The sequence below is a fragment of the Sphaerodactylus townsendi genome, linkage group LG03 (assembly GCF_021028975.2).
Source record: "Sphaerodactylus townsendi isolate TG3544 linkage group LG03, MPM_Stown_v2.3, whole genome shotgun sequence".
In the NCBI taxonomy this organism is placed as follows: Eukaryota; Metazoa; Chordata; class Lepidosauria; order Squamata; family Sphaerodactylidae; genus Sphaerodactylus; species Sphaerodactylus townsendi.
The window spans coordinates 144462257-144488020 of record NC_059427.1 but is presented as its reverse complement, the minus strand read 5'-3'; the positions used below and the strand labels follow the sequence as shown (position 1 = coordinate 144488020).

The window sequence follows — 25764 nt, the reverse complement described above, 5'->3', positions numbered from 1 at the left end:
AAGAGAAGCGAGAGCTTCGAAAGCAAGCAATTAAAATATCCTCTTCCGCTTCAGGTAGGAGTCGGCATAGTGCCCGCCCAAGCCCTGCGAATGCTGACCGACATAACTGCCTTCTGGGCTGGGCTCCGGGGAAGGGAGCAGGTGAGAAAAGCCCCGTTTCTGGCCACCGACAGGAGTCTGAAAAATCAATCAAGGAAAGAGGAAGCATTAAAGGGGCTGGCAGCAAGATGCAGAAGGGAACACGGAGAGCCCCCATATGCCGGGTGCCTCCACCGCAGCTCAGGGGTCCCCAGCGGCATGCCCAGGGGCGCCAGGCCGCCTGCTGCAATCTTTTGCGGTTCTGGCAAGCTTTTGGAGAAAGTGAGTATTGTCGAAGGCTTCAACTGGTTGTGGTGGGTTTTCTGGGCTGTGTGGCCGTGGTCTGGTAGATCTTGTTTCTAACGTTTCGCCTGCATCTGTGGGTGGCATCTTCAGAAGTGTATCACAGAGAGAAGTCTGCTACACACTGTGTCCAGTAACAGACTTCCCTCTGTGCTACACCTCTGAAGACGCCAGCCACAGATGCAGGCGAAATGTTAGGAACAAGATCCACCAGACCACGGCCACACAGCCCGGAAAACCCACATCAACTAAAGTGAGTGAGATTTTTGTTATATCTTTTTAAAATATATATATATATATATTATATATCTTTTTAAAATATATATATATTAGATTTAATATCCCACCCTCCTTGGTGGAAGCTTGTGGCCCTCAAACAGATGAAACATTCCAAATTAATGGCCAGGACTTGAAGAAGACCACTCAATTTAAATATCTCGGATCCCTGGTCTCAGCAGATGGGGATACCCTACCAGATGCTTGATCTAGAGCTAATGCAGCATGGATGAAGTGGCGGCAAACCACAGGAGCCCTTTGTGACAAAAGAATACCTGAACATCTGAGGGCAAAAGTGTACACCACCGTTATCCGCCCTGTGGCCCTATATGGAACAGAACGTTAGCCAACTCGGAAACATGAACAGACTCTTCCTGTGACGGAAATGAAGATGCTCCGGTGAACGCTCGGCCTGACTCTTTTCGATCTTGTCACAAACGAAGACATACGACAAAGACTTGGAATCACGCCAGTAGCGAAGAAAATGAGGGAAGCACAGCTCCGGTGGCACAGGCACATTATGCGCCTGGAGGAGACTTCTGTTGCAAAAACGGCCCTACACTTTTGAGCCTGGAGGCCGCCGCCAACATGGAAGACCAAAGAAACAGTGGATGGACAGCACTGCTGAAGGCGTGCATGCTGTCGACCTTACCCCTAAAAATGCCCCAAATCGAGCTATTTGGCGAAGAAAATGTCAGTGCTAACCCAGTCAAGGGGAATACAGCCCAAGAACAAGACCGCCCGGCCCTCCTTGGTGAAAGCCAGGCTCAGGGAGCCAACACCTAATTCCAAATCACAGTCGTAAAACAGTTTCCCATTTAAGAACATAAGAACAAGCCTGCTGGATCAGACCAAAGTCCATCTAGTCCAGCTCTCTGCTACTCGCAGTGGCCCACCAGGTGCCTTTGGGAGCTCACGTGCAGGAGGTGAAAGCAATGGCCTTCTGCTGTTGCTCCTGAGCACCTGGTCTGCTAAGGCATTTGCAATCTCAAATCAAAGAGGATCAAGATTGGTAGCCATAAATCGACTTCTCCTCCATCAATCTGTCCAAGCCCCTTTTAAAGCTATCCAGGTTAGTGGCCATCACCACCTCCTGCGGCAGCATATTCCAAACACCAATCACACGTTGCGTGAAGAAGTGTTTCCTTTTATTAGTCCTAATTCTTCCCCCCCAGCATTTTCAATGGATGCCCCCTGGTTCTAGTATTGTGAGAAAGAGAGAAAAATTTCTCTCTGTCAACATTTTCTACCCCATGCATAATTTTATAGACTTCAATCATATCCCCCCTCAGCTGTCTCCTCTCCAAACTAAAGAGTCCCTCCATTTAACAAATAAATAATGCAAACATTAAAAGCATTCACAGATGGCAACTAAAACATCAAAGGACTCTCAGACAGCCCATATTATAATGATCAACTCCGCCCCGTTTGTATGATCCCTGCTGTCGGGGCGGGGAGGATACAAGACTCGGGGCCAGCGTGATGTGGCAGATCTACAGCAGCCTTGGCCAGAAGTCCAGCGGTAGATTTCCGTCTTACAGGCCCTGTGGAATCGATTAAGATCCCACAGAGCCTTGATGTCCGCTGGTAACGAGTTCCACCCGGCGGGAGCCAGGGCCCAAAACCTCCTGGGTGTAGTTGAGGCCAGTCAAAGGTCCTTGTGGCCCGGGGCCACCAGGACATCGCCACTGGAGGAACGAAGGGCCCTCCGTGGGCAATGTGGGGAGATGCCGTCCCGAAGACTTGATCGGCTGTGCAGATTTTTAAAAACATGGCTTTGGGCAGCAGCTGCCACCATATATAACTTCACTGTACAACTGAGGATAAGATTTGGCAGCCGTTCTGTGGTGTGCTTTGCCTCCTGCAAGAGCCATTTTGTGGCTGTGACCAACTCCCCATTCCAAAGGTACCCACGGATTATTTAAAGGGCGGGGTCCCCTAGCATCTCACCTTTGAGTGGGTGCCATGTGAGTGACTGCTTGGTCCAAGTCCCAGCAGAGCGTCTCCGGGGCCCACGGGGGGCATCCCAACTGCCTGGAAGAGGAGGCGAGGGCAGAATTAGCACCATGTTCTATGGTGAGGCGACGCAGATCCCACAAGCAAGACTTTAAACCAGGGGTCTGCAACCTGTGGCCATGCTGGCAGGGGCTGATGGGAATTGTAGTCCATGAGCCTCTGGAGAGCCACAGGTTGCAGACCCCTGCCTTAAACCTTCAGGAGCGAAGGACTGTTTTCTCCCATGATTCTGCCAGGGAGTCAGACACTCCTGCTAGTACCAGCAGGCAGAGAACCTTGTGTGGTAGGTACACAACAGAAGGTCTTTGCAGCTGAAGCCGGTTTTCTTCAAGGCTGCGGTTCAGTTAAAATCAACTGAACAGTGATTTTTTTTTTAAAAAAAGGGTTTTGTGTGGGAGTACAATTCCTTTTTTTGTTTTAAACTTTACTGAAATAGGAAAAAGAACAAATGGTTACATGATTAGGAATAAGCATATCGAGTAAACATGGAACAATCTGTCATTTCTTTGGCTCTACGCCTAGGAAAAAGAGAAAGTTAAGAATGAAGAAGATAAAGAAAAAAGGGAGTATAATAAACGTAGGAGACCTTGACTGTAGAGCTCATCGTGACTAAAAATTAACAATAAAATACAACACGACCAACGCTGTGCTGAATTACTTAAAACAGTGATGGCGAACCTATGGCACGGGTGCCAGAGGTGGCACTCAGAGCCCTCTCTGTGGGCACGCATACACAGAGTTCATCATGTGGGGGGTGGAAAATCACCACACACACACACACACACATACATACATCTAGGCTGGCCTGGGCCACTGAAGAAGAAGAAGAAGAAGAAGAAGAAGAAGAAGAAGAAGAAGAAGAAGAAGAAGAAGAAGAAGAAGAAGAAGAAGAAGAAGAAGAAGAAGAAGAAGAAGAAGAAGAAGAAGAAGAAGAAGAAGAAGGAGAAGGAGGAGGAGGAGGAGGAGGAGGAGGAGGAGGAGGAGGAGGAGGAGGAGGAGGAGGAGGAGGAGGGTGGCGGCGGGCCTGGTGCCTGTGCTCCTGGCGGCTGCTGCCCGAGGGTCAGTGGTGCAGAGTAGGCAGAGATACTACAGAGGCACACACCGGTGCATGCAGGACTTGCTGGAGGCTAGAGCAGGCTGGCCCCTGCTCGAGCGGGTGGGGCGGAGGAAGAGGGAGCCAACCATTTTTTTGTAAACTAAAACCTCAGCATTCAGGTTAAATTGCCGTGTTGGCACTTTGCGATAAATAAGTGGGGTTTGGGTTGCCATTTGGGCACTCGGTCTCAAAAAGGTTCGCCATCACTGACTTAAAAGTATAAAACAAATGATAAAACTTTATATATTGGTAATCTTATTAAGAATTACTTTCTTCAGACCTAGAATACTACTCTCTTCAGAATGGGTGTACTTTCCGGGTTTTTTGTATTTTATTTATATTGTAAGTCTGCCTTGAGCTCCACAAGGAAGAAAAGTAGATAAGAAACATTTTAAAGAGGATGAACTGAGACCAAGGCAGAACCAGAGCAGCCAGTCAGGAACCAGTGTTCACACAGGAGTCTTGCTGGCTCAGGACTGCTGAAAAGGACCCCCAGGTACCACTGCCCTGAAGAAAAGAGACCCGCACACTGCAGAAGGGTCGAGAACCAGCTGTGTAATCGGGACCCTGCTTATTTTATTTACTTCTCTCTATACCCTTTCTCCCTCATGGGGACCCAAGGACAGTGGCGTACTGGGCTGAAATGGCGGCCGGGGGCATGACCAGCTCTCCCCGCCTCTCCGGGCTCCTGGTCTTAACCGCTACACCACACTGACTCAGAAGAAGAAGAAGAACAAGAAGAACAAGAAGAAGAACAAGAAGAAGAAGAGGAGGAGGAGGAGGAGGAGGAAGAAGAAGAAGAGGAAGAGGAGGAGGAGGAGGAGGAAGAGGAAGAAGAGGAAGAAGAAAAAGAAGAAGAGGAGGAGGAAGAGTAGGAGGAGTAGGAGGAAGAAGAAGAAGAGGAAGAGGAGGAGTTTGGATTTATATCCCCCCTTTCTCTCCTGCAGGAGACTCAAAGGGGCTGACAATCTCCTTGCCCTTCCCCCCTCATAACAAACACCCTGTGAGGAGGGTGGGGCTGAGAGAGCTCTGAAAAGCTGTGACTAGCCCAAGGTCACCCAGCTGACGTGTGTGGGAGTGTACAGGCTAATCTGAATTCCCCAGAGAAGCCTCCACAGCTCAGGTGGCAGAGCTGGGAATCAAACCCGGTTCCTCCAGATTAAATACCCGAGCTCTTAACCTCCTACACCACTGCAGCTCCTAGAACCAGCTCTAGAACCAGGCAGCAGGTAATGTCAAAGACCTCTGTCTGAAACACCTGGGGAGTGGCTGCCAGTCTGAGGAGACAATACAGACTGTGATGGGGATGTAGTCGACCCACGTGGTCAGCGTAAGAACGAGACGAGACGCGGAGATAACATCTGGTGGAGATCGCCAGCAGCGGGAGCGCGGAGCTTCGTGTTCCTAGCGAGTCTCCCGCGTGCTGGTTCCTGGCACCTTTTATTATGATTCTAATGGGGGCGTGTAGAGGGGCGGGACGGGAGAGTCCGGGAGAGCGGGAGAGCGGGAGGGCGGGTGATCATCATGTGATGCATGATCTCACCTGGCTGCTACGTGCGGAGAAGAGCGTAAGCGTCTGGGCCTAATCCTCACCTGGGGGCAGATCATTGTCCCTTTGTCTGGGACGCCCAGTGACTGAGCCAGATAGTTCATGACCCGTGACTCATACGGGGTTGAGGAGTGGGGGTGCGGTGCGACCAGAAGGCCGTAGGTCCGTTGGTGTTCCAACGTTCTACCACGGTGCTGCTGGGTCAGCAGTGCATCACTACATGGGGACAAACATTTTTTCCACTTCTGTTAAAACTGAGATTGGATTATTTTTGTATTCAATATTCGTTGGGAGATTTAAAAAATCCCCACGTAACACTGCAGGTGGCAACATTTTTGACAGAGGTTTAAAGTTTTAAAAATCAAAGAACCCCCAAATCCGTATTTAAAAATGAACACTGTATGTAAACCTAAAGAACAATAACTATTTTAGATGGTAAGACTGTCTTATTTGGGGATTTATCTGTATATAGTTTGTCTTGTGTAACGCGGGTTTATTCACTGTAATTCACTGTAATAAACTGAGCTGAACTATCGTGAAAAAACTTTTTCCCTTCCTCTCCCCACAACAGATAACCTGTGAGACAGGTGGGGCCGAGGGAGTTCTGAAAAAACTGTGATTGGGCCAAGGTCACCCAGCAGGCTTCATGTGGAGGAGCAGAGGAACAAACCTGGTTCACCACATTAGAATCCACAGCTCATGTGAAGGAGTGGGGAATCAAAACCCAGTTCACTAGATAAGAGCCTGTCACTCATGTGGAGAAGCGGGGAATCGAACCGGGTGCTCCAGGTCAGAGTCTACCATGCTGGCTGAAGAAAGGAAGCCAATTGGGGGGACATTTGTGGAAGGAAGAGAGCTGCACATATCACGGTCCAGAAGGATCCCCTTCAGAGCCCTGCAGGACTAGCAACCCCTGGATCTAAGCCAGGGGTCCCCAAACTTTTTAAACAGGGGGCCAGTTCACTGTCCCTCAGACTGTTGGAGGGCCGGACTAAAAAAAACTATGAACAAACTCCTATGCACAAATGATTGTAAAATGTTTGATTTCACCTTTCAGCCTTTCTGTCATGGTCTATTTTTAGAACAGTGACCAAAGTATGTCAAGTACAGGGTGAGCTCCAAATATTGTTGGGGAGGCTGTGGAATACCTTCCCCTGAAAAAAAAAAAAAGCAGAACTTTCCCAATGAAGCATTCCATCTAACCCAGGATCAGGTATCTTCCTGGGTTCTTCCTCCCTAGCAGCCAGCGAGCGATTCGCCAGCCTGGCTGATGCCAATGGGAGTGAGGCGGAACAGAAAGCCTGAGAGCAACACATGGAGTAGCCAAGAGGGAAGGGCGAAGCAGGCGTTGCCACATGTAAGGTTTCCCACTCTGGGTCAGAAAATGCATGGAGATTTGGGGGTGCCATCATGTAACTGCAATCAACAGCCGTTGGGGCCGGTTCCTCCTCTCCCTCGAGCCCCCACTGCACATGAATGGAGCCATCGCCGCCATGCCTGGCGGGGCGGATAAATGCCTTCAGGGGGCCACATTTGGCCCCCGGGCCGTAGTTTGGGGACCCCTGATCTAAGCTAAACCCCTCTTCCCCTTACTTTGTTCAGATGACTCTGCCGGAGCCCCGCTTGAAGGCCGCTGGTGAAGTAGGAAGTTGGGGATCCTGAATAGAAGGGGGGCAGAGGAGCCCCCAGGCTGTTCCGCTCAAAGCTAGGCGCTGGTGAGACCTGAAAGAAAAGCAGGATTGGCACCAGCCATTTGCAGGGACCCCACAGAAGCCCCCCTCATCTCCACACAGAAGCCCGCTTCATCTCAGTGTGGCGAGCACCAGGACACACAAGCTGCCGATCCTTATCCCTGGCATGATCCAAAGGTGGAAGCCGCAAGGGTGGGAGCCACGGCAGCCTCTTGTGCGGATGGTGGAAGGAACGGCACACAGTGCAGGGCTGCTCATGCTACACCTGCTCCCGTCCAATTGGTAAGATCAGGAATAACTTTTCAGAAGCCGATGCTGGCTTCAGAAGCCAGTGCGGACCCAAAGAAGAAGAGTTTGGATTTATTGCCCCCACCCCCCGCCTTTCTCACCCTGTGAGGTGGGTGGGGCTGAGAGAGCTCCGAAGAACTGCGACCAGCCCACGGTCATCCAGCTGGCGTGTGTGGGAGTGCACAAGCTAACCTGATCCCCCAGATAAGCCTCCACAGCTCCAGTGGCAGAGCAGGGAATCCTCCAGATTAGAGTGCACCTGCCTTTAACCACTAGGCCACTGCTGCTCAAACCCCTGACACTTAGGAATCCGGCTTTGGCGAGGGGGTGGGGCTCAGCGGCAAAGAGCATCAGCTTTGCAGGCAGCAGATCCCCAGTTGGATCCTTGGCAGCGCCAGTGGAGAGGATCAGGTCGGAGGTGATGTGAAAGACCCTCTGCCCGAGACCCTGCAGAGTGGCGGCCAGCCAGAGTGGACAACACTGACCCCGGTGGACCGGGAGTCTGGGTCAGCAGAAGGCAGGCTCATGCACTCGCGCTGTCTTACAGAGTGAAGCGCACAGACCTCAGGAACACAATCTGGTCTTTTCAAACGGGTGAACATGTTCAGTACACCAAACTTTGCATGACCGCAGAGGGGTTGCCCTGCCTCCTGGGTAACTGGGGGCGAACCAGGGGAGGGACATCCGCAGAGGAGAATGTCACAGAGCAGGGGCGGCCAACCTATGGCGCTCCAGATGTTCATGGACTACAACTCCCATCAGCCCCAATTGGCCACGCTAGCAGGGGCGGATGGGAATTGTAGTCCATGAACATCTGGAGCGCCATAGGTTGGCCACCCCGACCACAGAGGCGACCTCTCCAAAGCAGCCATTCCCTCCAGCAGAACTGATCTCTGTGAACATAAGAACTTAAGAACTAGCCTGCTGGATCAGACCAGAGTCCATCTAGTCCAGCTCTCTGCTACTCGCAGTGGCCCACCAGGTGCCTTTGGGAGCTCACATGCAGGAGGTGAAAGCAATGGCCTTCTGCGGTTGTTGCTCCCGATCACCTGGTCTGCTAAGGCATTTGCCATCTCAGATCAAGGAGGATCAAGATTGGTAGCCAGAGATCGACTTCTCCACTCAAAGTCTGGAGGTCTGTCATAATGTTATTTTTTAAAATATCATTTAAAATGCTTTAAATTTAAATATTATTTAAAATGCTTTAAATTTAAAATGCTTTAAATACTTCAGGCACAGCAGTGGCATAGTGGTTAAGAGCAGGTGCGTTCTAATCTGGAGGAACCGGGTTTGATTCCCCGCTCTGCCGCCTGAGCTGTGGAGGCCTATCTGGTGAACCAGAGTAACTTCTGCATCCAACACACGCCAGCTGGGTGACCTTGGGCTAGTCACAGTTCTGCAGAGCTCTTTCAGCCCCACCTACCTCACAGGGTGTTTGTTGTGAGGGGGGAAGGGCAAGGAATTTGTAAGCCCCTTTGAGTCTCCTATAGGAGAGAAAGGGGGGGGGGATATAAATCCAACTCCTCCTTCTTCTTCTTCAATAAATACAATAATTTTAAAATAATAATCTATACAAAATTCCAAAATATATATACAGTAATATACAAATGGCAACCGTAAAAAGGACATCTTCACATAAACTCCACCCCTCCTGAGAGGAGGGTCAGGCAGTGATGTTATCAGTAAATCAGATGATATCACATAGAGCAGTGATGGCGAACCTATGGCACGCGTGCCAGAGGTGGCACTCAGAGCACTCTCTGTGGGCACGCGAGCACAGAGTTCATCATTTAGGGGGAGCGGAAAATCACCCCCCCGCCCCACACACATATATCTAGACTGGCTTTGCTTCTGAGTAAACCCTCCAAGGGTTGTGATTCACCCATTCAAAGTGTTGCACGGTTGCTTCACCAAGCTTACTCCCAAGTAACGTACACCTCGGAGCCAACTGTTTTTGCTAAACTAAAACCTCAGTATTCAGGTTAAATTGCTGTGTTGGCACTTTGCGATAAATAAGTGGGTTTTGGGTTGCAATTTGGGCACTCGGTCTCGAAAAGGTTCGCCATCACTGACATAGAGGGAACAGCCGATCAGCGGCTGGCCTCCCTAAAAGCCCAGGGGAATAACTCTGATTTGCAGGCCCTGCAGAACTGCTCCAACTCCCATAGGGCCCTGACAGTTGGAGGCAGAGTATTCCACCAAGCAGGGGCAGGGCAGTAAAGACCCTGGCCCGGGTGGAGGCCAGCCACATCGTAGAGAGGCCAAGACGGTGGCAGCTACAGTGTGAATCTACCATAATAATCAAGGCAGGTGTACAACAGGTACTGTCACAAATATTACACCCATGCGTACTCCAACTCACTAGGTGAGTAACATTTCAACATTATCTTACAATCATAAATATACAAGAAAGATTTTTGTAAGTCAGTACACCGTCAGGTATGGCTATAAAACCTCTAGATTAGGTTTTTATTTCGGCAGTCCTTTGTCAAGCCAATCTGAAATGTACAAATACAAATGTCAATAAATAAAGTCTATCTAATCCTTTCATTTTCATATAAGAATACTTTATAATACGTTATACACGCCAGCTCATAACTCATTGGGACTCTTTAGTTTGGAGAGGAGGCGGCTGAGGGGGGATATGATTGAAGTCTACAAAATTATGCATGGGGTAGAAAATGTTGACAGAGAGAAATTTTTCTCTCTTTCTCACAATACTAGAACCAGGGGGCATACATTGAAAATGCTGGGGGGAAGAATTAGGACTAATAAAAGGAAACACTTCTTCACGCAACGTGTGATTGGTGTTTGGGATACGCTGCCACAGGAGGTGGTGATGGCCACTAACCTGGATAACTTTAAAAAGGGCTTGGACAGATTTATGGCGGAGAAGTCGATTTATGGCTAACAATCTTGATCCTCCTTGATCTGAGATTGCAAATGCCTTAGCAGACCAGGTGATCGGGAGCAACAGCCGCAGAAGGCCATTGCATTCACATCCTGCCTGTGAGCTCCCAAAGGCACCTGGTGGGCCACTGCGAGTAGCAGAGAGCTGGACTAGATGGACTTTGGTCTGATCCAGCTGGCTTGTTCTTATGTTCTTATGTTCTTACAACAATTGTAAGTGTATTGGGAGGGTTCTTTGGGTTTTTGTTTAATTATATGAAAATGAAAGGATTAGATAGACTTTTATTTATTGACATTTGTATTTGTACATTTCAGATTGGCTTGACAAAGGACTGCCGAAATAAAAACCTAATCTAGAGGTTTTATAGCCATACCTGACGGTGTACTGACTTACAAAAATCTTTCTTGTATATTTATGATTGTAAGATAATGTTGAAATGTATTGTTGAAGGCTTTCACGGCCGGAATCACTTGGGTGCTGTATTGGTTGTTGCATTTTGTTTCATCTGTGGCTGGCATCTTCAGAGGATCCTCTGAAGATGCCAGCCACAGATGCAGGCAAAATGTCAGGAGAGAATGCTGCTAGAACACGGCCATACAGCCCGGAAACCACACAGCGCCCAAATGTTGAAATGTTATTCACCTAGTGAGTTGGAGTACGCATGGGTGTAATATTTGTGACAGTACAGTGTGAATCTATGCAGCACTACTCAGGCAAACCAAACGTCCCGCACAATGTTTCCACCGGACTCACTGGCTGGTAGTCGAATGTGCAACTGTCCCCTGCCAGCCCAGAAGAGGGAAGCACGGAGTCAGGCATGGAGGCCTGTGGAATTCGAGGATTGGAGGCATTTCCAAGCACACCTGCCTTCAGGCTGAACGCTTTGCTGGCCCCGCCTGCAGAGACAAAAGCGGATTCATTAGCTCTGGAGCAGCTGCAACTGGAGAACCGTCGCCCCAGGGAAGCGGGGAAGGCTTCCCCTCCCCCACAGCTGAACCCTGCCAGCTCATAACTCATGGGCTTATAATTGCAGGCAGAAACGCCTCCCTCTAGGACAGTGGTGGCAAACCTATGGCACGGGTGCCAGAGGTGGCACTCAGAGACCTCTCTGTGGGCACGTGTAATGTCGCCCCCCCCCCCCCACACACACACCTAGGCTGGCCTGGGCTGCTGGGTTCGATTATTAGCATTAAACCTAAGACCTATTTTTCAGGAAGCAGTGTAGGTAACCCTGTTAAGTGCTGCAAAACACCACTGATTTTCATGCAAAGAACTGAAGCGCGATCCTTTACCTGGGAGTAAGTTCGGTTGCTGGCAATAGGGCTTGCTTCTGAGTAAACCCTCCTAGGGTCGTGAGATTCACCCATTGGAAGAGTTGCACGGTTGCTTCAAAGCAAAGCCACCGACTACCACCAAACTTACTCCCGAGTAACGCATGCCTCGGAGCCAACCGTTTTTCCTAAAACCTCAGTATTCAGGTTAAATTGCAGTGTTGGCACTTTGCGATAAATAAGTGGGTTTTGGGTTGCAATCTGGGCACTCGGTCTCGAAAAGGTTCACCATCACTGCTCTAGGAACTGCAAACGCTGACACCAGGGATGGGTTTGTTCAGTCTCCCTTAGCTTCAGCTTTCGAAGTGGTGGCTCCATATTGAGAAAAAAAATCTTCTCCTTGGGTTTCTCACGGGAGTCTCTTCATATGTTTACCGCCACGGAAATTTACCATCATCTAAAGATCAGACAGTACGACCAGGAATACCAATCTCTCCTGAGTGCTGCGCAAAGCTCCTGTTCCCCTCTATACTTTGGGATCACACCCCCGAAATCTAGCCCTGCTGTATACTTAGAACAGCTTGTTAATTATAAGTGCAGATGGGTCATGACCAGAGCAAGGTGCAACTCATCCCCCTCTGTCTATCTTCAAGGTCGCTTCCTTAGCATCCCACAAAGTGAGCGTCGCTGTCGGTACTGTCCCAACACGATGGACTCAATCCCTCATATCCTGATTTACTGTTCGAGGTATAATGATATTAGAACCGATCTGGGAGCTTTACTACCTCTAGAATTTATGTTTCTCTCAGACAAACTAAAAATGTCTAAGCTATTGAACAGCCCTCATGTAGAAATTTCTGAAGCAGGTGCTACATTTTTAATCCATGTTCTACATGATATGTAACAATGATCCTGTTTTTGTATTTGGAATGTATGGCACTTCTGGTTTATGCCTAATAAAGATTTTTGGATTGGATTGGATCAGTCTCCCTTTCTCTGCTTGAGCTGTTGCTGGGACTGTACGAGAGCCGCACGAGAGCGGACGGACAAGCACGCGCTCTCAGCTCAGCTCAGCCTTGCTCCAGCAAGAAGCAGAACTCTGATGTTAGTGGCTGAACAAATCCACCTGGAACTCATTTAGTCACAAGTTTCCGGGAGGGTTTTGAGTCTCGCCACGCTTGCGCCCGGAGCGCCAGAAGGCAGACAGCCCCTCCGCTCTGTTTCATAGTGTTGCTGGATATGAAGCCCTGCCCAGTTCAAAACGCACGCCTCTCCCGCTTAATGGCTGGCAATGGAAAGAGCGGCCAAGTCACAGCTGACTTACGGCCACCCTGCAGGGGTCTAACAGGCAAGAGGTGAACAGGGGTGGTTTGCCATTGCCTGGAGAGGTGGTTTGCCATCGCCTGCCCCTGCCTGTTGACGGGCTCCCATCCAAGGACTAACCAGGGAAGACCCTGCTTCGCTTCCGAGATGCGACAAGATTGGGCTAGCCTGGGCCATCCAGGTCAAGGCAAGAGACGCAGAGCTGGTTTGCCATTGTGGGCTTTAGCACAGCAACTCCGGGACTTCCAAATACTAACGAGGGCTGACCCTGCTTAGCTCCCAAGACGTGGCTCGCGTGGGTCATAGAACTGAAAGAGACCACAGCAGTGGGGGGATCCAAAACTTTTAGTAACACGTCCCCATGGTGGTGGGATTCAAACTGTGCATGTGAAGCCAATGGGGCGCTGGGCTACAGAGCAGCTCCACGGGTGTGGCCGGCATTCGAGGCAGCGGGGGGCATTCCTGGGGGCGAGGGCTGTGCCAGGTAAGGGCCTTGAAGCCGCTGCCGTCCGTGGGCCCGAGGAAGCCGAATGCACGCAGGTGCAGGCTGCCACTTAGCTGCACCGTGCACCTCTTGCTAGAACTGCTTCAAGTTCCCCTATAGCGCTACCGCTGAGGAGGAGGAGGGGCATAACTAAAGGCAAAAATCACGTGGCAAAATCACTCCATTAGTAACCCCCTCTCGGCACACACAAATAATTAGTAACCCACTCTCGGGGACCTGTGAGAACCTGCTGGATCCCACCTCTGGACCACAGGGACCCATCCAGTCTAACCCCTGCCACGCAGGAACACACAATCAAAGCACCCTTGGCAGATCCAGGGCCATCCAGGGTCTGTATAAAAACTTCCAAAGAAGGAGACTCCGCCACATTCCGAGGCAGCATATTCCGCTGTCGAATAGCCCTGGCTGCCAGGAAGTTCTTCCTAATGTTTAAGTGGAATCTCTTTTCCTGTACTTTGAACCCATGACTCCTGGTCCCAGTCTCTGGAGCAGCAGGAAACCAGCTTGCTCCCTCAGCCACAGGACATCCCGTCAACATGACATTCCCATCTGTGGGTGGGGGCTTGTTTCCCAACTAAGGATGCATCTAGTCCAGAGGGAAGCATTGCAGACCTCATCTGGACAGCTGTTTTTCAAAGCAGACCGTACGCTCAGACCTCTTCTTCAAGGCACCCTTTCAAAACCACCACCCTTGGCCATTAAAAATGAGCCTCATTAATTCACAGGCCTGCCACCACCTCTTGGTAAGAATAGCCCAGCGTGCAGAATTAGCGGTTAAAAGCTTAGGAAGCACTCTAATCCTGGAGGGAACCCGGGTTTGATTCCCCGCTCTGCCACTCGAGCTGTGGAAGCTTACCTGGGGGACCAGATTAGCTTGTGCACTCCAACACATGCCAGCTGGGTGACCTTGGGCTAGTCACAGTTCTCGCTGCAGTGATCCTTTCAGCCCCACCCACCTCACAGGATGTTTGTTGTTGGGGGGGGGAGAGGGAAAGTAGATTGTCAGCCCCTTTGGGTCTTCGACAGGAGAGAAAGGGGGGGATATAAATCCAAACTCTTCTTCTTTTCGCTGGCCTTTGTTTTGCTTAGAAAAATACAACTGGCAATGTTCTGATATAGCACCTATGACAAAAAGATGGGGGGGTGGGGGTGAGAGGACCAGAGAGATAATGGCCTGTGTTGTTCTAGTATTCACGCCTGGGGGACTGTCCAGGGGTAAATCATCCTCCTAGAGCCATGGTGGCGAACCTTTGGCACTCCAGATGTTCATGAACTACAATTCCCATCAGCCAATTGGCCATGCTGGAAGGGGCTGATGGGAATTGTAGTCCATAACATCTGGAGTGCCAAAGGTTCGCCACCAAGGTCCTAGAGAGTTTTTGCCAAATCCATAACAGGTGAAGGGAGGCGTTGTGGTAGAAGGATAATGTAGTGCACAGGTGTCAAATTCGCGGCCCTCCAGATGTTATGGACTACAGTCCCCATAATCCCCTGCCCGCATGATGCTGGCAGGGGATTATGGGAACTGTAGTCCGCATAACATCTGGAGGGCCATTGAATTTACCTATGACTACCTTCGAATGCAGTGGTAGGGCGAACCTTTGGCACTCCAGATGTTATGGACTACAATTCCCATCAGGCTGACTGACAGCATGGCCAATTGGCCATGCTGGCAGGGGCTGATGGGGAATTGTAGTCCATAATCATCTGGAGTGCTAAGCCCACCACGGATGTAGTGGAAGCTATGAAGACCTCCTCAGCTTAGGTCCTGGACGGCTGCTGCTGCCATCCGAAAGTGGGCGAGCATTCTCCTTCAATGGACCAATTCGAAGTAGAAGGCAACTTCCCCGTGGTTGGGGGCAGGAGAAACTTTGGCTCAGAGGCAGGGCATCTGCTTAGCATACAGAAAGCCCCAGGTTCAATTCTTGGCATCCTCCCATTAAAAGGATCAGGAAATTCTGGTAAGCTGCTGCCGGCCTGGTTAGACAATTCTGGCTTTGATGAACCGGTTCACAGAATCATAGTGTTGGAAGAGACCCCCAAGGGCCATCTAGTCCAACCCCCTGCCATGCAGGAACACACAAGCAAAGCACTCCCAACAGATGGCCCTCCAGCCTCTCTTTAAAAACCTCCGAAGGAGGGGACTCCACCACACTCCGAGGCAGTGCATTTCACTGTCGAACAGCCCTGGCTGTCAAGAAGTTTGTCCCGATGTTTAGGTGGAATCTATTTTCTTTCCCCTTGAACCCATGACTCCTGGTCCTGGTCTCGGGAGCTGCGGAAAACAAGCTTGCTCCCTCACCAACATGAAACATCCTCCTTCCAAATATCCTAAACATGTCTATCATGCCCACTCCCCAACCTTCTCTCCACCAAACGAAACATCCCCAGCCCCCTAAGTCTCTCCTCGTAGAGCAGTGGTGGCGAACCTATGGCACAAACAGAGCCCCCCCCCACACACACACACATCTAAGATGGCCTGGGCTGCTGGGCTCAATTATTAGCATTAAACCTAAGACCTAGTTTTGGGGAAGCAGTGTAGGTAACCCTGTTAAAAGGCTTGTTAAACCCTATAACTGATTTTCATCGTGAAGAACTAAAGTGCAATCCCTTTACCTGGGAGTAAACTTCCGCTTGCTGGCAATGGGGCTTGCTTCTGAGTAAACCCTCCTAGGGTCATGATTAACCCGTTGGAAGAGTTGCACGGTTGCTTCAAAGCAAAGCCACCCACTATCACCAAGCTTACTCCTGAGTAATGCATGCCTCGGAGCCAACTGTTTTTCTAAACTGAAACCTCAGTATTCAGGTTAAATTGCCGGGTTGACACTTTGCGATAAATAAGTGGGTTTGGGGTTGCAATTTGGGCACTCGGCCTTGAAAAGGTTCGCCATCCCTGTCGTAGGGCATGGATTCCAGACCTTTTACCATTTTGGTTTCCCTCCTCTAGACCCGTTCCAGCTTGTCAATATCCTTCTTGAATTGTGGTGCCCAGAACTGCACACAGCGCTCTTAGGTTCAGTATACAGCAGCTTTGTATGTCTGTGCTCTTTCTAACACACACTGGACAGCACTACTTTTTGCCAACTATCTAACTATTTATATATTATCTTTTGGAATCTGTTTTTACGACTGATGTATTGGAAATCATGCATATAAACCAGCCTGAGCCTGGCTTAGGCTGGGGAGGGTGGGGGATTAAATTTAATAAAATAAAAAATAACCCCCCCACCCCCCGGATTTCCTCACCTCCAAGTTTGCTCGCTGGGAGCAGGCTGTGCAGATTTAAGTATGGATTGAGTGGAATCTTGAAGTCCTGGGAAGTGGGCCTCTCGAGGCAGACACCTGTGAGAGAAGGAATCACGAACATAAATCTCTGGTCTCCAACTGAGATCAGTGGGCACCATTTAGGAGAGAAATAAAGTTCACTGGACCACAGGAGAGCCGACTAGAAAGGAGAGTGCGTAGCTTTAAAACTGATCCCCGTCATTAAAACTGGATCCTGAGTGCAAAAATATGAAGACAGTCACAGCGGGTGAAATTAGAAAAAACAAACATAGCTGCAGGTTTTAGATGCCTCTAAAACAGGGGTCTGCAACCATGTTGGCAGGGGTTGATGGGAATTGTAGTCTACGAACATCTGGAGATCCGTATCAGGACCATGCCTGTCAATATTTTGATGTCTTGCTGTGTGTGATTTGCATATGTTTCACTGTTCCTCTCTTGATGTCTTGCTGTGTGCGGTTTGCAAATGCTTCCCTGTTTCCCCCTTCCCTTCCTGGCCATCTCCTGGCACCAGCCCAGGGGTAGGGAACCTGTGGCTCGAGAGCCGCATGCGGCTCTTCTGCCCTTGCACTGTGGCTCCACGGTGCCGCAGCATGACAAGCCATCCCTTGCCCGCCTCTGCAGGCAGCAGGGCGGGCGCACTAATTGCCCATGGTGCGGCCGCTGGCCGCATCGCTGGCTTCCTCGCCCGCCTGAGCTGCTGGAGGCGCTCTAGCGTTTTAGGTATCGGTGCCGCTGGCTTCTTCATCCTGCCGCCCAGCTCTTCAGGCAGCAGGGCTTGTGCGTATCTGGCGCGCTTCAGAATGAGCGGAGTTAAAAGGTTAAAAAAAACCCTATATATATAGTGTGTTATCTTTATTTTAAATGTCAAAAATTATTTGCAGCTCCAAGTGTTTTCTTTTCCCGTGGAAAACGGGTCCAAATGGCTCTTTGAGTGTTAAAGGTTCCCTACCCCTGCACCAGCCCATCCTCAAAAGAGTGAAAGGTTCCCAGGTTCTTTGAAGTTCTGTAGTGCATTTGTTGCAGAAACTATAGTGGACATTTGGTGGGGGACAAAACCGTGTGTGTGTGTGTGTGTGTGTTAAAGAATATAGGTCCTGGATCTGAGCTCTCAGCTCAGATCCTGCTATGCTTTGTTACTCTTCGTTTCACCTGGAATAAACGGCTTTTGGACTTTTCCACGGTCTCTGTTATTTCTCCACTACGAAGTCTGGATTAACCGCAGGCTGCGGCGACCCCTGCTCAAAAAGGATCTGCGGTAGTCATACTCTTGTGGAGCACTGATTAAACGACAGAACGTGCAAAAGTACCGGAGTCGCCAACCTTTCTGGTCTTGCAGACACAATGGTACCCGCAAAGGCATCCTGGTGCCCAACAACTGTCCTTAGAAAGTGGGAAGGGCCAGGTGGGACTTTTGCCAAGCAGGGGTTCTGACTGGCAACCTCTCTTTCTTTGGAGGTTTTTAAAGAGAGGCTGGACGGCCATCTGCCAGGAGTGCTTTGACTGTGTGTTCCTGCATGGCAGAGGTTGGACTTGATGGCCTTTGGGGGTATCTTCCAACTCTATGATTCTTGGCCACTGGCAACAGTCCCTCTAATTGTTTCCCAGTGATGAATGGAACTGAGCCACCTGGGAGAGTTCCCCCTGCCAGGGGACCCCTTATCTGTGCAGCACCAACCTAGTGGCCGTGGACTTATGTGGCCTACAGAGAACTTTGGCTACTGGAGATTTGAGAGGAGGAACAGACTTTTTAGACCTTCACTGTGCTGATTATTAAGTTCTCCACAGTGACTGTAGTAACAAACAACTTACCCCAGATGAAGGAGGCCCACTGTCCGTTTGCTTTGGTTTCTGAAGCCCGCTGATCACAGATCCCAAGATGGAGGTGGTAAGACCTTGCAGGCCAGGAGTCGTCAGCTGGGGGGACTGTGCTCCCATGACGGAGTTCTCCCTCTCCATTCCCATGGGCCCCAGAAAAGAAGGCAGAGGCAGGTTCCCGGGAGCTAAGATTGGTGACTTCACGGGCCCGGGGGCCATATCGGCAGGTAAAGAGCCACCTGAGGAGAGAGCACCAGGCACCACCATGAGAATCACCATCTAGGGCAGGGGGGTCCAACTCTGGCCCTCCAGATGTTCATGGACTACGATTCCTACCAGCCCCTGCCAGCATAATGCATAGTCCATGAACATCTGGAGGGCCAGAGTTGGACACCCCTGATCAAGGGTGAAGGACAACGCAGTGCTGAAAAAGTCATAGCAATTAAGAGAATTTCTACCCCGCCTTTCTACTGAAACAGCTCTTGCAAGGACATAAAAGCTCCAAAACTGAACAGAAGGACAAACCACCCAAACCCAGCAACATGCAGCCGCCATCAGTCCACACCACAGAGGAGATCTCTTGGATAACTCTTCCGAGCTGCGCTCTCCATGCAGGCCCGCCCCAGACTCTTAGCAACACTGAGCTCCCAACGTGGCAGATCGGAAACAGACGAGGCAGCCTCACAACACGCAGAGAGCCCCATCGCTCTCAAAGGGCACGGGCGTCACTGTCACTTCATAGGGCAGTCATGGCGAACCTATGGCACGGGTGCACTCGGAGCCCTCTCTGTGGGCATGCGCAAACAGAGTTCATCATGTGGGGGTGGAAAATCACCCCCCCACACACACACACAAACATCTAGGCTGGCCTGGGTCACTGAGCACAACGTGCACGCTTTAGTTCTTCGCATGAAAATCAGTGGGGTTTAACAGCGCTTGACAGGGTTACCTACACTGCTTCCCCAAAACTAGGTCTTAGGTTTAATGCTAATAATCGATCCCAGCTGCCCAGGGCCAGCCTACGTGTGCGGGGCGAAGAGTTCTCGGTGCTGCCCACAGAGAGGGCTCTGAGTGCCACCTCTGGCACCCGTGCCAGAGGTTCGCCACCACTGGTGTAGACAGTATTGACTTTGATGGGCCAACGGTCTGATTCAGTAGGGGCGGGGCTGTGGCTCAGTGGCAGAGCAGCCTGCTTGGCATGCAGAAGGCCCCCGGTTCAGTCCCCGGCATCTCCAGTTGAAAAAGGATTGAGCAGTAATTGCTGGGGGAGGCCTCTGCCAGAGACCCGCAGAGCAGCTGCCAACCTGAATAGACCATGCTGCCCCCAACAGACTGAGGGCAAGGCAGCTTCATGTGACGCACGCGATGCATCGGACAAGATGAGCCTCCGGCCCTCAGAGCAAAGAAACAGAATCCCACTTATGACCTGTGGTGGCGAACCTTTGGCACTCCAGATGTTATGGACTACAATTCCCATCAGCCCCTGCCAGCATGGCCATCATCTAGCCCAGGGGTAGGGAACCTGCGGCTCTCCAGATGTTCAGGAACTACAATTCCCATCAGCCTCTGTCAGCATGGCCAATTGGCCATGCTGGTAGAAGAGCTGATGGGAATTGTAGTTCCTGAACATCTGGAGAGCCGCAGGTTCCCTACCCCTGATCTAGCCCATCATGCTGGCCCCTGCCAGCATGGCCATTATCTAGGCTTTTTCCATCAAAAGGGACTCGCTGCTCCCTCCCTCCTGGGGATTTAAAATTAGGGCTTGTCGGATGCCTCTTGTTATTTTTACTACTGTTTTTTAAAGGTTTTAATTATATTTATATCTGTACAGAGATTCTATGTCAGTGATGGCGAACCTTTTCAAGACCAAGTGCCCAAATTGCAACCCAAAACCCACTTATTTATCACAAAGTGCCAATACAGCAATTTCACCTGAATACTGAGGTTGGCTACAAGGCGTGCATTACTCGGGAGTAAGCTTGGTGGTAGTCGGTGGCTTTTGCTTTTGAAGCAACTGTGGCAACTCTTCCAACAGGTGAATCATGACCCTGGAAGTGTTTAATTTGTAGCGCCCATTACAGCAACCCAGCTTACTCCCAGGTAAAGGATCACGCTTTTAGTTCTTTGCATGAAAATCAGTGGGGCTTTTAACAGTGCTTAACAAGGTTACCTACATTGCTTCCCCAAAATTAGGTCTTAGGTTTAATGCTAATAATCGAGCCCAGCAGCCCAGGCCAGCCTAGATGGGGGCGGGGGGGGGGGGCGACTCTGTTTGCACGCGGCTCACAGAAGAGGGTTTTGAAGGTGCCACCTCTGGCACCGTACATAGGTTCGCCATGCAATGTTCTATGTTGTACAGCTCTGAGCCCGCCGGGGATAAGAGGCTGCATAAAAGTTCCAAATAATAAATAAATAAATAAATAAATAAATAAATAAATAAATAACATCTGGAGTGCCAAAGGTTCGCCACCACTGGCCTATAAGGTGCCTATTTTCATCCTTCCCCACTCTGGCAAGTCTCGTTCTACAACGGATGGCGATCGTGGGTCGAGAAGGGTCACCCGGGTGCCCCACAGCCACGAAGGACTTACCGGGAGGCATCTCACCGAGCAGCTGGTTTCCCGCCTGAGAGCCCGGGGTGTTTGGCAGCCCCAGAGCACCGTGCTGAAAGGAGCCCAGCGGAGACTCTCCCAAGATCCCCGGCTTCTGAAAACAAGCAAGCGGTTTACACGACTGAGGCGGGAGGCAGGGATCAGCGCGATAAAAAAACAGGACCAAAACAGCCAGTGGCAGCAACTGTGAGCCAAGGCCCGGTCCCACGGGCGGACTGCAGAACGGACTGCGGGTGTGGAGCAGATAAGAGGCCATGTGGTAATCCCATGAGACTCCAGATAGCCATAACCCGGCAATTACACCAGCCCCTGCCAGCATGGCCAAATGGCCATGCTGGCAGGGGCTGATGGGAATTGTCGTCCATTCGCATCTGGGGTGCCATAGGTTCGCCACCATGGAGATAGGGGATTGACTGCAGCCACACCAGATGTTCTAGAAGAGAGGCACAGAGCAACGGGGGTCCACTGGTGTCAGGAGTGGGAAGGACCTCTGGACAGCCCCTGCTCCAACAGGGCAGCAGGAGCATCCCCCCTCCGATGCAGAACACCTAATGGTGGTTAAAGCTTCGCCACTAATCAATTCAAGGGGTGCCTGACGACCCTTGAAGCCTTTCACAACCTGGCAGCAACTTCTCTGAACCTGGCAGCAGCTTCTCAGTCCCAGTGAGCTGACGATGGCTGCCTATTGGCTTTCCCTCCCCCTAACCAAATCAGATGGTGGGTCCCCCTCGCCCCACCTGGGAGACATAGAAAGGAAAAGCAGCAGTGGGGGTGGGGGAGTGTTTAGCCCATATGCTTGTCCCTGACATTAAACAGGCGCAAGCACCACCCAAGCTCCGAAGCCCTTTCCAAATCTGGGACCCGCCTACTTGAAGGACCATCTCTTTCCAGACATCCCTGCCTGTCAGCTACAGGCACCAGCCATCCACGGACTAACCCACCACTTAGGATGGCCCCTCAGGCATCGACCGGAGCCCAGACTTCTTTCGTCATTGCTCCAGCTCTGTGGGATGGACTTCCTGAACAAGTGAGGGAGGGGGGGCCCTCCCTGGAGATCTTCAGGGGACCCTGCCACACCAGCCCGCTTGCCGGGGGTTTGGAGGGGGTTTGGCACAGGAGATCAGGTGAACAGGCTGGGAGTCAGCAGTAGACCAGGCACATGGAGGCAACAGGAAGCACACTTGTTGCACCCTGGTAGAAGCAAGCTCACAGCAAGTCTTACACAGAGAACCTTGTCCCAGGGGTTGGGATTCTGCAAGGAGTTAATCCTCATCAGATGCAGACACTTCTATCTTCCCAGATCTTGCTGCAATACGAGCACTCCTCCTTTGCTTCTGCAGCAGCTGCCTCATCTTCTGCCTCCTGTGCTCAGCTGACTCATTACTGGGTTCCCTAGGAGGATCTGCAGGCTCCTCTACCTGCACGTCTTCAGGCAGGGAAGGGCTGGGGGTTGGCTCTGCTGCCTGGTCTTCCTCAGGAGCAGTCTGCACTGTGTTGTCAGGTCCTGGTAAGTACCCAGGGGCTGGCTCATGAGACTGGGAGACCTGGGGGAGGAGGGGGAGCAGAGTCGGTCTTGTCCCTATTAGGTAAGCCCACATTTCACAAAGCACTGCCAGAGGCGTCTCGTGAATTAGGTTTGTTGCCTCTTAGATATTCTGTAGCCGATCTTTGTGACCTCCAGATGTTATGGACTACAATTCTGATCAGCCCCCGCTGTGAATGGCCAATTGGGGCTGATGCGGGAATAGTAGGTCCCACAACATCTGAGTGCCAAAGGTTTGCCACCACGCCCTAGATCTCTGGAAGAGCGCCAGCCACAGATGCAGGCTTAAATGTCAGCAAGAATTACCGGGATAGCCGCTGTCACACAACCCAGAAACCTTAATAACATCCCAGTGATACGCAGGTGCTTCCTCTCGACACCGCCTCTCGAGAATTGTTAGGGTTGTCTACTTCTTTGTGCACCGCACGCCTGCTCTTCCTCTATCCGCCCCTTCTGCTAAATTTTGCAGAGCCATCCACCAACGGGTCTGGTGTAAAAGACACTAACCCAGACCGGTTTTGCCACATGCAAAAATACCGAGCGGTGATGGAAGCCCTGCTGACGGCACGCCAGGTTTTGGACATTGTCGTGTGGAACTGTGAGATGCTCCAGTTGAGCCAGTGGGCCAGTGTGCCAGGGCAGGAGTTCCTTTTCAACCTGCCCTCTCCTGACTGCAGGTGCCAGGAGGCACATCTGGGTTAAGGGGAATCAGTTAGGCTGGGGCAAGGGTGCGAATGCTGACCTTCTATGTATCTACACCTGTCATATGTTAATGGGCCTTTGTTCTGGGGTTTCCGGGCTGTATGTCCGTGTTCCAGACGCACCCCAGTGATTCTGGCCGTGAAAGCCTTTGGCCAGGACTTTGTTCTGTGTTCTATGCGCTTAGCAATGTAGCTAAATAGGCTGACCCTGCGTGGACTCCGGAAGGGAGGAGGGAGGAGCCCAGCAGGAGACTGTTGCTTTGGCCTCAGGATGCTCATCTTCCAAAACAAAGTCCTTCACTCCTCATTGTTCTCAGATTCTATGGGAAGGTGGGAGGAGGGAATCCAGGGGAGTCAAAGGGGGATAAACGTCACTGTAAAACCAGAATCGCCAGAACTGGCTGTCTGAAGCTGAGTTGCCAACCACCTGACAGCTGGACATGGCTCACCGACGGGAGACTCAAAGACTTCAGAACGCCACTTTGGCAGAGGGACAAACTCGTTCCATTTCCTCCTGTTCTCCAATTTCCTTTCTTGCTGAAGTTATAAGAATTCCAAGTTATAAGAATTCCTTTCATTTAGCAAATCATCTTCAGAACTTGACAGTTCCCCACTACCAAGGACCTTGCTCCAGAGCGGGGCCATTGCTCAGTTCTTCTAAAGAATTGGCGAGCTGAAGGTCTAACTTGCTAAATTCTCGGAATCACCTGTTGAAAGGACCAGGCAAGCAGGTGGCGTGAAAGACCTTTTTCTGCCTGAGATCTCGGAGAGCAGCTGTCAGCAGTGGCGTAACTACCATGGGGTGGGGTGGGGCCGACTCGGCAGACACACTGTTGGGTCGTGCATGGGGGGCAGTGCACGAAGCCCCACACTCCTCCTCCTTCCCCCCTCGCCCTGCCCTGCCAGGCCTGGCAGAGGCTACTGTGTGCGCCCCTGCCCAGCCCCCCGCACCTGAGCAAGGTAAGTGGTGGCTGGGGACATCACTGGGCGGGGGCCTCAAGGGGGGAAGAAAACTTGGGAGTCTGCCCCAGGCTCCATTTTCCCTTGCTATGTCCCTGGCTGTCAGTGTGGGTAGGCAATGCTGACTGTGACAAACCACATGTCTGATCCAGTGTCAGGCCATTTCTTGAGTTCATGTGGGCCTGAACTCCAACCGGTGCTTAGATCTCATCCCAAGTCACTTTTAGATTCTGGCTGCGAATTCACTTTCTCTCAGACTGTAATTCCCTGGTCCACTGTCTGCTCTCTGACACCCATTCCAACCCCTGGTTTTCCATAATTGAAGAAAAAATGGCCTCTATTGGACTGGGTCAGTGGATTCACTTTTGCCCTTTGGTCCTATTCAGAAGCTTATAGGAAATTAAAAGGTCAACTATTGAGTAGAGAGTTCTTCCACCAATCACCTAGCCAAGAAAACGTGCTCCTCGTGATTTTTTCTCTCTCCCATTTGAACTGGGCCAATTTGGAACTACTACCTGAATTGCTTAATAAAACCCCGCTCTCAAAGGAGAGCCATAATGCTTGCCAGGTTTAATGTTATGCCTTCTGCCTTGTTACATGGCAGATTTAATAAGCAAGAAAAGGCTAAAAAGATTGCGCCCATGCAACAATGGCTCAAAGGAATCTCTGTGGCCCTCCACTACTACACTGTCTCAGATTCACAGAATCCAGATCCAAGCATGTGAATTTAACTCCTTTACATTTACCCCATCTCCCCGATTTACTAGGATTACGCTGACTTGTTGGACAACCCTGATCCTTCTCTCTGTATGATGGTAGTGGCAGACTTTCTCCTGGAAATTACTAAACACCAGTAGATTTCCTTCGACCTGTATTGTATATGCTTTTTAATCCGCTTTTTATTACTGTTGTACTGTTGTCTATGCCAATAAAGGCTTGCTTCTCTTCTCTCATCCCAAGTCCCTGAAGTTTGGCCTGCAAGACGGAGCCCAGGGAAACTGCAGTTGGCACAGCCTCATTGCCTGACTCACGTCTGGAGGAAAGCTGCAGTGCCCTGGCCATCAGCACACACACACACACACACACACGCTCACACTCACACACACAGAAAGCCAGCCTGCCGCACACGGGCCGCCACTCACATGGAATATAGCCTGGTTTTCCTTGTTCTGCAGGAGCTGCGTCCAGACCTGGTTTTGCATTAAGAGCAAGTTCCCAAGCAAAGCCTTCTGCAGCAGAAAGCAAAGAGAGAGAAAGAGACCAGAGAGAGTTTCAGCGAAAGCCGAGAGGGCGGAGGAGGGAAACGAGGCCAAAGTGCAAAGGGGGTGCAGGACAACTGGAGACATAAGAACATAAGAACGAGCCTGCTGGATCAGACTGGAGTCCATCTAGTCCAGCACTCTACTACTCGCAGTGGCCCACCAGGTGCCTTTGGGAGCTCACAGGCAGGAGGTGAAAGCAAGGGCCTTAAGAACATAAGAAGGAGCCAGCTGGATCAGACCAGAGTCCCTCTAGTCCAGCACTCTGCTACTCGCAGTGGC

General features: G+C 50.9%; 1 protein-coding gene across 6 annotated transcripts in view; it reads right to left on the bottom strand.

Annotated features, from left to right (window-relative positions):
• Positions 1 to 1936: 1936 nt before the first annotated feature.
• Positions 1937 to 25764, bottom strand: part of RAVER1 (ribonucleoprotein, PTB binding 1) — a 75106-nt gene continuing 51278 nt past the window's right edge. The window contains exons 7-13 of one of the 6 annotated variants that reach the window (XM_048490609.1): positions 25366 to 25452; positions 20999 to 21113; positions 18398 to 18646; positions 16554 to 16649; positions 10962 to 11104; positions 6912 to 7040; positions 1937 to 2691 (exon numbers count right to left, since the gene is read on the bottom strand). In XM_048490609.1, the coding sequence (XP_048346566.1) occupies positions 2596 to 2691; positions 6912 to 7040; positions 10962 to 11104; positions 16554 to 16649; positions 18398 to 18646; positions 20999 to 21113; positions 25366 to 25452 (915 nt within the window). In that variant the 3' untranslated portion in view covers positions 1937 to 2595. Of the gene's footprint in view, positions 2692 to 6911; positions 7041 to 10961; positions 11105 to 16553; positions 16650 to 18397; positions 18647 to 20998; positions 21114 to 25365; positions 25453 to 25764 lie in introns of those variants that run through there. The other 5 variants (XR_007243996.1, XR_007243997.1, XR_007243998.1 and 2 more) reach the window with 5 other exon arrangements.